The sequence below is a fragment of the Equus caballus genome, chromosome 11 (assembly GCF_041296265.1).
Source record: "Equus caballus isolate H_3958 breed thoroughbred chromosome 11, TB-T2T, whole genome shotgun sequence".
NCBI classification, from domain to species: domain Eukaryota; kingdom Metazoa; phylum Chordata; class Mammalia; order Perissodactyla; family Equidae; genus Equus; species Equus caballus.
Window position 1 is genome coordinate 24,076,139 of NC_091694.1, and position 11,456 is coordinate 24,087,594.

General features: G+C 53.9%; 2 protein-coding genes across 2 annotated transcripts; one reads left to right on the top strand and one right to left on the bottom strand.

Moving 5' to 3' along the window:
- Positions 1-381: 381 nt before the first annotated feature.
- Positions 382-5,868, bottom strand: MRPL10 (mitochondrial ribosomal protein L10). The gene is made up of 5 exons (XM_001501874.6): positions 5,660-5,868; positions 3,543-3,712; positions 2,528-2,692; positions 2,134-2,278; positions 382-1,355 (listed from the first exon to the last, which is right to left on the bottom strand). The coding sequence occupies exons 1-5, from the start codon at positions 5,709-5,711 to the stop codon at positions 1,099-1,101; spliced, it is 789 nt and encodes a 262-aa protein (XP_001501924.1). The 5' UTR covers positions 5,712-5,868; the 3' UTR covers positions 382-1,098.
- LRRC46 (leucine rich repeat containing 46) lies at positions 5,773-11,035 on the top strand. Its single transcript, XM_001498961.5, has 8 exons — positions 5,773-6,189; positions 6,290-6,395; positions 8,157-8,265; positions 9,069-9,115; positions 9,382-9,491; positions 9,674-9,743; positions 10,073-10,221; positions 10,531-11,035. The coding sequence occupies exons 1-8, from the start codon at positions 6,180-6,182 to the stop codon at positions 10,899-10,901; spliced, it is 972 nt and encodes a 323-aa protein (XP_001499011.1). The 5' UTR covers positions 5,773-6,179; the 3' UTR covers positions 10,902-11,035.
- The last annotated feature ends 421 nt before the right edge of the window (positions 11,036-11,456 follow it).

Below are 11,456 nucleotides of genomic sequence, written 5' to 3' on the forward strand. Positions count from 1 at the left end.
CAGAACATGTTCCAATCAAGGACAAGAGTAGGCTTCTGGTTAAACATCCTCTCTCCTTCATTAGGAATTCCTGGCTCCCTGAGACTTGGATGAGGCCTACTCAAGAGCCCCCAGACCCCTCGTTAACAGAGAATCCTGGTTTTCCCCCCAGCTCTTTCACTCAGAACCACCTGACACATGTTAGCTACTGGGCAAAGCTGGCAGCTGCCTTCAAAAGGACAAGCATGTAAGAGATGCCACTTGTGGGAGGAGGTATAGGGAGAAAACAGGCTTGGATGCAGGAAGAGGAAGGATTTTCTAGGAAGGGACATGAGAGTTAGAGATGACCCTGAGAATAAGTCTACAGGGAGGATAAGCTTGTAAATGGCAAAACAGAATAAGTAAAATGCATTTCATTTTTATCATAAAGCAGTGCTCCCAACCCTTCCAGAACACAGTACACCCCGAGGGCGGAGAATTAACAACCAAGCACACCTGGGACCCTAATGAGCACTCTTTAGTGTAGAAACTCAGGGCACGGTCTTCAGAGCAGAGAGCCTGGCTCAAGTCCTGTCCTGCTACTTACTAACTGCACGACCTTGGGCAGCCTATTTAACTTCTCCGCCCTTTAGTTTTCTTCTCTGTCAAATGGGGATGACACAGGGAGGAATAAAAGAGCTAACACATGTAAGGTGGGAGGCATAGAGGTTCTCAACAGATGCCATTCCGAGCACAATTACTCAGTTGAGCTATTCTGGCATGTTAGGCTCCCAAGGTGATAGGCTGGGAGACACATGCAGCAAGGGACAGTGAACACGGAGGCAGAGGGCAGTACCCTCCTCTGTTCATCTTCTCTGCCTTGGGCCCAGAGAGCTGAAAGAGACTGCTTCTATTAGGTCCCAAGTTGGGAAAACTAGGGAAGACAGCGATGAAGAGCCACCGTTCTGAAATGGAATCCCTCTGCATCTCCGAGTGGCCCTGTATCTGAGGAGGTCACTGTCAGTGAAAGCCAGGTGACAAACGCCACTCCCCACCCCGAGTTCTTCCACATCTCCAACGGATGACGGCACAGTTGCGGGGCAGAGTGTATTTATGGGCAGGCTGGGCACAACAAGCTGGCTACGAGTCCGGAACAGGGGTGGGAGGATCGGGCTGCCCACTGGCTGGCACGGCGGAGTCCACTTCGTGTTGCTGTCTGACGTACTGATCCAACAGGGCAGTCAGCTGGAGGGGCTGGTGCTGAAGCACGGAGTGGGTCTGGGTCATGAGGAGGGAGAGCCCTCCCACCAGCTCCCCCTGCACCAGGGCCAGGCTGGGAAGCTTGGAGTAGTTGATGAAGCCCTGCCTGCTGAGGATGGTGTCGTCAATGCAGCCACCTGGAAGAGCACAGGGTCAGACGGGCTCCCCACCAATGCCTTTCCTCTCTGAAAACAATGTTCCAGCCCTAAGCATTTGCTCTCCATTGCTCTTCTCCTCCTCCCGGCCTTACCCCAAATCTGGTTCGCACTGGTGCCCCACTCCGCTCTCACACTGCTGGGTGTGGATCCCCTCCCTCCCTTCCTAACCCTTCCCTGGAAAACTCGCACATGACACATCCACCTGGCCTGACTCTACGAAGTCACTGTTTCCTAAACCTTCTTGAAGAACCATGGGGTGTGCGTGTAGGTGTGAAGGGGGCGCTGATGTCATAAACACAGATTCCTGCCCCCCAACAGAGACCTATGAAATCAGCGTTCTCCACCGAATAGGTACCTCCGTGGATCGTGAGCATCACGGGAGTGTGGGAAACATCACTCACGGACCCTCAGCATCCTTTACTTGGGCTATTTGCTTTAAGCATCTTTGTGTGGGTTTCAGCACCCACGACCCCAGTGCTAGACTCAAGGTGTCTGAACTTCCTCCCCCCGCAGAACCCTCTCTCTGCCTCCCCTAGTCCCGCCGGTGCAGAAATGATGCAGATAGTGAGCCAGCATGGTCAGAGTGACACAGGCAGCCCTCAGCAAATGGTGTTATTGACTCAGGCCCCATTCGTGGGAAGATGTCCCCTTGAAGGATGTCCACGGCTTTACCCACACAAGCCTAGGAGATGGCACCAGGTTGCTGTAGTACCCGCTCCCTTGATCCCACCCTTGAGTGGCAGGGGTGCTTGCTCACCTAGCAGTGGCAGGAAAGGCATACCCTTCAAGATTCGCACCATCTCCTTGACTTTGGGCTCTTCACTGACCAGTAGCAGGTTGTGCCCCACGAAAAGGGGCAGCAGGTTTTGGTACTTGGAATCCTCCAGGAAGGGCTTCAGGACCTGGACAGCAGGAAAGAAGGGCTTCTTAGGGACAAGTGGGAGGAAGAGCCGCCCACCTTGGTCACAGGCCGCATGAGGCTGAGGATACAACCCAAGGGTCTCTTCAGCCCCTAATCACAGTTCAGGCACCAGACTAGAGGGTCGCTTGTGGAGGGAGGAGTCCGAAGTGCCACATCTAGGGAGAGATGCCGGGGTGAGTTGGCAGGGGCAGGGGAATATGGGCAACCCCACCAGAGGGCCACTCCCTACCTGGTTGGGGAAGACCTTCATCAAGATCTTGTGTTTCCGCAGCTGGTGCCGCATAAGAAGCTTGTCCTCTGCACTCAGAGCCACATTCTGGCAGACAGCTATCATTCGGTTGTCTCGGAAAACCGCTGCTATCTCCCGGCGGAGGAGCCGCAGAAGGCCGGTGTCCTAAAGTCAAAGAGAGATGACCGAGGGGACTAAGCTGCCTCTTCTCCTTGCATCCCCTGCTCCCACAGGGGCACTGCTGGGGCTCCCAGTGACGCCCAAACGTTTGAAAGATCAGAGAACAGCAGGATGGTTGGGCCCCCGACTCTCAGAGACATGCTCCACCTCCAACTGTAACCTTTTCATTTTCATTAGATAATCACAGTCCTCAGAGAAGTGTTTTTCAAACCCGAGAATGCTCAGTCCCCCTGAACTGGTCAGCAGTCTGACCCAGTCACCGTTATTTGACCATAATGTCGTCAAAATTACTCCAATTATCCCTCAGACACTGTACTCATGTTGAATTATTTTACCAATTATAAATATGAGATAATTCTTTTGCAGTGTTAATTCAAAATTGAAAGATTTTCACAGAACAAGACATTTTCTTAAGACAGTGCTTTTCAAAGTTGAGAAATTGTGGCCCTGAGAAGCACCATAAAATTACAAATTCTCCACTGGTCTCTCTGTTCTTTTTTAAGGAAACCTCTATCATCCTTCTAGGAAAATGTGGGAGCTTCAAGTCCTTTCAAGACAGGAGAGATACCCTCCCCTACTCCCACCTGCCTGGAGAGCTTTCACACACACGATTTTGGAGACAAGTAATGAGTGAAAGAATTTCGGGAAACCCGTCCAATCCACAGAGCCCAAAGGCTAAGGCAGGATCAAGTACAGATTCTATTTTAAAGTATCTGGACCACGGGGTCAGAGTGGGGAAGTAATGATGTGAATGACTGTGTCCTGGGGTGCTACTTCATTATGGCCACAGAGACCAGACCCCACCACCAATCAACACGCCCAGCCTCCTCCTCACCTCTGGGGGGGGCCTGGGAGGAGGCGGCAGGCATCTCGGGTTGACAGCCGGTTTAGGGGGGATATACTCAGTCAGAGCCATCAGCTTCTGCCGCTCAAAGTGCATCACACGACGGTGGCGGGTAACGGCCTTGGAGCCACAGCGGACAGGCTGGAGTGTGGGCAGCCGGCCTGGAAGAGGAAACGGCAGTGTGGTGAGATGCAGCCTCTTGGAGGCCTTAGTCAGCTCTAGATGGAGAAAAGTCCACCTTCGGGGCCGGCCCAGTGGCGCAGCGGTTAAGTTCGCATGTTCCATTTCCTGGCGGCCCGGGGTTCGCTGGTTCAGATCCCGGGTGCGGACATGGCACCGCTTGGCAAAAGCCATGCTGTGGTAGGCATCCCACGTATAAAGTAGAGGAAGATGGGCATGGATGTTAGCTCAGGGCCAGTCTTCTTCAGCAAAAAGAGGAGGATTGGCAGTAGTTAGCTCAGGGCTAATCTTCCTCCAAAAAAAAAAAAAAAAGCGGCCACCCTCTGGGCAGAGAGAACCACGTGCAGAGAGCTAAACTCAGCACAAGAGTGGGACATTCTGAATTCCCAAATCTTCTCTTCTCTTTAACGCGTGACCTTAGGTCAGTTCCTTTATCCGTTGAGGCTCCCACTTCTCCAGCTCTTCTTTATGCACAGAGATGGGGGAAAGATGAGAACAAAGACGAAAGCAATTTGAACACATTAAAAAACAGGGGAGAGGACTGAGCAAACTTCTCCTTAGATGGCCAAAAAATAAATACGTTAAGTTTGAGAGCCATACAGACACTTGCTACTGCTCAACTCAGCCCTTGTATCAGGAAAGCAATCACAGACAAAATATAAACAAATAAATGTGGCTGTGCTCCAACAAAACTATCTCTAAAACCTGGTGACCAGCCCTGCCATAATTTGCCAATCCCTGGTCTAAGCGAGTGGTTCTCAGAGTATATCCCCAACCCCCATCCCAACCTCAGCATCGCCTAGGAACTTGTTAGAAATACAAATTCTCAGGGCCCATCCCAGACCCACTGAATCAGAAGCTACCGGAGTGGAGTCAGCAAACAGTGCTCCTGACGCATGCCAAAGTTTGAAAACCACTGCCGTAAGCACTGCTCTGAAGCCTTCTCCCTCAATTTGAAGCAAGAGGGGAAAAGAAGTTACACGGTCCTCACAGCTCCCCAAACTAGTCTCCCTTCCTTCTGCTCTTCTTGTTCAAAGGCGTCACTGAGAGTGCCCCTCAGAAGACAAGGGAGCCACTTGAAAGCCCTGAGGCAAAGCGACCCCTTCATCCTCGACGAAAGAACCCAAGCTAGAGCTCCCCACTTTCAGCCTTTCCCAAGATTGCGATGGGACCTCAGGGAAAAGCTCCCCTAGAAAGTGGCTCTAACAGTCAGAGAGCATGGAGAATTGCTGGGGTGAGACTTCTTCATAGGGTGCTGTAAGACTTAATGGAGGTGAGACATGTAAAGCACTTACCACTGTACCTGGCCTAAATTATGTGCTCAAAATCATTCACTAAGCAAACATCTATTGCATGCCTACTAAGGTCAGGCACCATGCCACCTGCTTTGATGAATGAATAGGGCTCTGCCCTTAGGGAGTTTAACAGAGAAGACGACAAATAAATGCAAAATTACAGACTATGATATGCCTAAGGGGTCAATAAACACGGTGCAATGTACAGATTTAATAGAGGAAATCTTCTCTGCAGAGGGTGGCCAGGGAAAGCCTGAGGAGGTGACATTTAGGCTGAGACCTTAAGCAGGGGGCATGGCCCCAAGGTCGGGCCGGAGAGTGGTCCAGGCAAAGAAAACTCTAGGGGCGAGCAAGAGCTGGGTGGTGGGTTACAGAAACCCAAAGAAAATGAGGGGCTGCGGCGTGGGGAATAAATATTGCGGCTGTCGTTGACATTATTGCTGTGTTGCTGTTATTAGTAGACTCAGCAGTCACGAGGGATTAGATGGGGGAAGGAGGCCGGCGATCTAGCTGGGGTCATCGGGAGCGGCCTGGGGTCAGAGATTAGGGGAGGAGATCAGTAGTAGAGGCGGGGAGACGAGGACCAGAGACCACCGGCCGGAACGCGCCATGAGGACTTGTGCTGCTCCTTACCCGCCTGGGGCAGGAGAACCCCTCGCAGCGTCCCAACCACGGCCGCAGCCATCGCCACCGGAAGAAGCGACGGGAGGCGACCGAGACGGAAGGTGCTAAGGATTGTGGGAAGCCCTGCGGCCGGAAGTAGCGGGCAGATCCGCCGGCTGGAGCAGTAATCCGCATGCGCTGAGCCCGGCAACTGCCACCCCACCCTCCCTGACGCCCCACCTGGCGTCCGGTCTCCTGGCAACGACGCCAGACTCCTAGGAGCCGTGCTTTCCTCTCCTGCACCCTCAATCCCCCGGTGTGCGATCCACGGAGCCGCTCTACACCCATCAAACTCCAGACCCTCCACCTCCATTTACTTTTGTCTTCTATCCCACCTCAATAATTTGCCCCGAATCAACCCTTTTCCCTTGTTCCCCAAGTCTCTGAGCTTCTTCTCATACTGTCCTGAGTTCCGCCATCCCCAGGGGCGGTCCAAACTGCCCGGCTCCGCTTCGTTCCAACCCCGCCCCAGGCCAGCAGCCTTTAGATCATGCCTGGAGGTGAGTAGGGAGGTGGGATGGTGGGTAGAACTGTTGGATAACAGTGGGGTCAGGCCTCCAAGAACAAGGAAGTGTAACAACTGGAGGCATCTTTTCACAGCTAATCTTGGCGAGAGTCCAGAGGAAGGGGACGTGTGCATCACTGAAGCCCTTATCACTAAGCGGAATTTGGCCTTCCCTCAGGATGAGGATCTGTCAGAGAAGATGTGAGTGCACGGGGGAGGAAAGGGGTGCTGGAAGACTGAAACGCAGAATGACTAGTCCCCTGGGCTGTACTGATTTGTCAACTCATCTTTGTCCCCTTCTTTACTTCACACATTCAATCAGTGGTAATATCCAATTGATTTTCCTTCCTTAAAAATCATTCCAGGGGCTGGCCCCGTGGCCGAGTGGTTAAGTTTGCGCGCTCCGCTGCAGGCGGCCCAGTGTTTCGGTGGTTCGAATCCTGGGCGCGGACATGGCACTGCTCATCAAACCATGCTGAGGCAGCGTCCCACATGCCACAACTAGAAGGACCCACAACGAAGAATATACAACTATGTACCGGGGGGCTTTGGGAAGGAAAAAAAAAAAAACCATTCCGTTTCTTTTTCACCATGCCCACTCAACTGCCTTAGATAAGGCTGTCATCACCTCTCAAAAAACTAATTACTCTCTCTACCCCCAGTGCAGACTCCCCATACTGTTACTGTTGCCAAAATGATTCTTTTAAATGACAAACTCCCTGATAGAACCTGCCTTGGCTCCCAAGTACCACAAGAATAAAATCCAAACACCTTAGCATGAGTTGAACTCTGCTGTCTTTTCAGCCTTATTTCTTTCCCCCTCACCCCGAGGAAGATTGGCCCTGAGCGAACATCTGTTGCTAATCTTCCTCTTTTTTTGCTTGAGGAAGATTGGCTCTGAGCTAACATCTGTGCCAATCTTCCTCCACTTTATATGTGGGTCACCGCCACAGCATGGCTGATGAGTGGTGTAGGTCTGTGCCCAGGATCTGAACCTGCAAACCAAGGCCACCGGAGCGGAACGCCCTGAACTTAACCACTACACCACGGGGCTGGCTCCTCAGCCTTATTTCTTGCCACTCTACACAGTGTGCAATTCCTGTAAGACCTTGTGTTCTCACCTTAGCACCTCACTACTCAGAGTGGTGCTGGGGTTGGCATGCACATCAGCATCACCTGGGAGCTGGTTAGAAATGAAGAATCTCAGGCCCACCTCAGACCTGCTGGATCAGAATCTGCATTTTAGCAAGATCCCCAAGGGATTCATGGGCACATTAAAGTCAGAGGAGGGCTGGATTAGCACATACTCTTCCTTCTGCTTGAAATGCCTTCTCCTCACCTTCCTGGCTAACTCCTACTCATCAGTCACCTCCTCTAGGAAGCATTCCCTGATCCCCCTACTCTAGACTCGGTGCACAGCCCACGTACTGCCTTAGTCCCTTGCACTTGCCTCTGTCATCCACTTGTCATAGATGTTTGGCCTGCTCCCCTAATAGTGGCGGGCAGGGACGCTCATTTGTCTCTAGTAGGCACACAGTAAATGCTGTAGAATTAATGAGTGAGTGGATGGAACAAGTGACTTTCCCTCCCTCTCAAAAGGGAGGTGAGGAAAGATCTTCCTGCAGAGATGGTCTCATCTCTGTTCCAGCCTCAGCCTCCACCATCCGAGCTGGCTCGAGGAGGCTCCCCTTGCCTCAGTGTCTCTCCAGGAACCATAAGCTGCCATTACCAGCTCCCCAGTCCAAAGGCCCTCGCACGTCTCTCCCTCTGATCCTTCCCAGTGCTGCTGACAGAGACCCTGGTCTCCAAGTCAACCCAGATTCATGATCTGGACACCACCTCATGAGCCAAGAAGGTGCACCTGACACCTGGTCAAAGTCACTCAGCCATCCACCCCTCCACCCCTCCACGAAACACCTCCCCTGCTACACTCTGCTTCACCCTCTGCTGACCCTTCTCTAGGTTTCACACTCTTGCTGAACTGCAGACTGTCCGCCTGGACCGGGAGGGGATTACCACCATCAAGAACCTGGAGGGCCTCCAGAATCTTCACAGCCTCTATCTGCAAGCGGTAACTCCTTGTGCCTTCCCTTGCCTCCGCCCTGGCCCGCTGTGGGGCAAGTCTGTCTAATCTGAAAGGAGCCAGCCAGGCTGTCGTGCCCATTCCCTGGGGCTCAGGCAGGCAGGCCTTCACTGAAACTATTCCCAGATGAATCAGGAATTCTTCTGAATTGAAAGACCAATCCTCCCAAGAGATCCAGAGCATGCTCTTGAATCAGTTTTTTCTCAGACACTTCTCTTGGTCTAGAAGTTCTTCTTGGTGTCTGCCCTAAATCTCTCATGTTATATAGCTCGAGCCCATTTCCTGTTTTGAAGAAGAGAAAGAGGGAACCAAGAAGATTCCTCTGCATCCTTCAGAACCTGGAAGGCTGCTGGTGGTGGTGGTTGGTTGTTGATCTTCAGCCGTGGTCGAATATACCCAGCTCCCTTAACCCTCCCCTACAGGAACTTTACAAAGCGAAGTCATATATGTTCGTTGTTCCCTCCATGTACACAAGCCACCAACAAGGCCTTTTCCATTTCCCTGTGGCCCCTTGGTTTCCTTCTCTGATTTCCAGGTCACCCTTTGGTTTTCGGGTGAACAAGGTAACCTTTAATCAAGTTTGGCCAGCCCCAAGTTTACACCCTTAACCATCCACATGGAGAAAGCAAGTCATCCCAGGGTAGTGACTGCCAGTTCAAAGAGGTGGTGCTCATCCTCAAGGTTCCAGATCTCCAGCTAAGAGTGGACCTGGTCTTGAGGCTTTGTCCCTTTAAAGGTCCCCCACCCAGCTGACCTCAGCTTGGTTTCCCTGCCTTGGTTTTTTCCTGCAGAATAAGATCCAGCGAATTGAGAACCTGGCCTGCATCCCCTCCTTGCGGTATGTGGTGCCAAGCTCAGGCGGGGGCTGTGGGGGGCAGGAGGGAAACCTAGGAACACTCCCAAAAAACTGGTTCAGACCTCTCCAAGCCTGGCTTCTTGCCAGCTGAGGACCTAGCAAGCCTACTCTGCCTCACCCCAGAAGGCCATTCTGTCCCCACTTGACATCCAGGTGCCTCACCAGGGGGCCTGGGCGCCTGGTGCCTCCCTGCCCCCTCCAGCTGTTCTGATTCAGCTCTGTCTCTGCACCCCTCCCTTCCCCTACAGATTCCTGTCTCTGGCAGGAAACCAAATCAGGCAGGTGGAAAACCTCCTTGTCCTCCCGTACCTCCAGTTGCTGGACCTTTCTGAGAACCTGATAGAAACCCTGAAGCTGGGTAGGAACGCCCTTGCCCCGGCTCATGAATCAGTCCATGTGGGGCCCTCCCTCCTCTCTGCCCCATCTCCTTGTGCTTCCATTAGCGGCACATCTTCCAGGCGGCCGGGGGCTGGGCAGAGAGGTAGTATTCGGGCTGTTCGATGGGTATGAGAGCCTCATTCCCCTCTTTGGTGCATGCAGATGAGTTCCCCCAGAGCCTTCTCATCCTCAACCTCACTGGAAACAGCTGCACCAATCAGGATGGCTACAGGTGAGGAGGAATTGAAGATGGCAGAAAGGAGTATGTCTGAGCTCCTCCTCACTCCACGTGGGCTCCCCCTCAGCCTGCAAACCTGAGGTCACTGTCCATGGCACCTTCTCCTCCCCAACCCCAGCTCAAGTCAGCCCTTTTTTCCCTTCCACCCCCATAACTCCACACGGAGCCAGCCCTTAGCTCTTTGGGGCTGACCACAAGCCCATCTCCCAGCTGGTGAGCCACCTGCCCTCCGGGTGTGAGTGTGGTGGCCTGTGTCTTCACATCCTCCCAGGCTCCACCCAGGAGTGCTCTCCTGGGTAGCCTCTGCTCTTTCTGCCCTGCAGGGAGCTGGTGACAGAAGCTCTGCCACTGCTCCTGGACCTGGATGGGCAGCGTGTGTCAGAGCGCTGGGCCTCGGACGAAGAGGAGAAAGCCTCAGGCGATGAGGACGAGGAGTTCCCGGAGCTGAGCAGCCCATTCTGCTCAGAGCAAGGTGACCCTGCTTTCCAAGGCTTGCAGCCTCCCCAGAGCTCACTCCTGCCCTCTGGTGTCTGGGGAGGTGGCCCCAAGTCTAGATCAGCATCAGGGCCAGAGGAGGACGGACAATGCAGCCAGGGCCAGGTATCAGTCTGGGCATGCAGGTGACACAGCCTCCCTGCCCCAGCCTCAAGCTCCTCCCCATTAGGGATGACAGGGGGGTAGTCTGCTCAGGGAGTCAGCCAGAGACCTTCTGCCTCAGCCCAGGGACCCTCCTGCTGAACCTGGGGCTCCATCCACCACCCCCCATCCCGGCCCCTCACAGGCTTCCTCAAGGAGCTGGAGCAGGAGATGAGCAGGCACAAGGAGCACAGGCAGCAGGCGGCCCTGATGGAGCACCTTCTGAGGATGGAGACACAGCCGGTGCTCACTGACCTCCCCATGCTGCCTGGGGGGCCCATGGCTGGGGACAGCAGCCCTTCTGGCATTCCCAGGGAGGGGAAGGAGACACCCCCCAAGCCTGCCTCCTTACCCCAAGTCTCCTCTGCCACCAAGAAACCGTGCCCTCCGGTTCCCAGGGGCCAGCACAGCACTGTCCAGGCAAGGAAGGGGCCCAGAGCAGCCACAGCCCCTAAGGCCCCTCTGCCCGGAGCCACCAGCACAACCAAAACTATGACCAAAAGAATCAAGAAATGAAGCGCAGCCCATCCCTATCAGCAAAGCCGCAGGCACAAGGAATGGGGCGAACAAGGAGTGGGTGGGCCCCTCGTTCTCAGAGCCCTCACCTGTGGCAGGAGCCTAGCCCCAATAAAGTGTCTCCAGGCCCTGAAGATGTCTTTCACGTCACTTGGGGGCATCTCAGGGGAAGCAGTCAGTACAGGCACTGGGCGACAGTCGCAGAAAAGCAGAACCTTAATGAGCAGCCTGACTCCAAAGAACAAGTTTCTGATAGTTCAGGAACTACCCACAGGGCTGGCACCTTCTCAGGGACCCCACCTGGCTGCCTGGCCCCTGAGGGGAGGAGGCCGTCTCATGGTGGGCACATCTCACTGCTACCCCTAGGGAGTGGCCTTCCAAGGTTCAAGCTGTGGTCCTAATTCTTCCCAAACAGAAACTGCCTACTGTGCCAGGCATGATGTTTCATGCACACACACTCACACGTCTGGGGAGGCCGCCCCTCCTCACAGGCCCCTCCGTGACGTTCACCATCGAGTCCCCATCCCCCAAGTCAGAAGAAGCTGCTGCCCCGCA

Excerpts from the sequence above, each read along its gene's own strand:
- MRPL10 (XM_001501874.6), bottom strand. The coding sequence starts at position 5,711 with ATGGCTGCGGCCGTGGTTGGGACGCTGCGAGGGGTTCTCCTGCCCCAG. Across the intron at positions 3,713-5,659 it reads GGTTCTCCTGCCCCAGGCGG|GCCGGCTGCCCACACTCCAG; the intron begins GTAAGGAGCAGC and ends TTCCTCTTCCAG. Across the intron at positions 1,356-2,133 it reads GCCTTTCCTGCCACTGCTAG|GTGGCTGCATTGACGACACC; the intron begins GTGAGCAAGCAC and ends GTGCTCTTCCAG.
- LRRC46 (XM_001498961.5), top strand. Across the intron at positions 8,266-9,068 it reads ACAGCCTCTATCTGCAAGCG|AATAAGATCCAGCGAATTGA; the intron begins GTAACTCCTTGT and ends TTTTTCCTGCAG. Across the intron at positions 10,222-10,530 it reads CCCATTCTGCTCAGAGCAAG|GCTTCCTCAAGGAGCTGGAG; the intron begins GTGACCCTGCTT and ends GGCCCCTCACAG.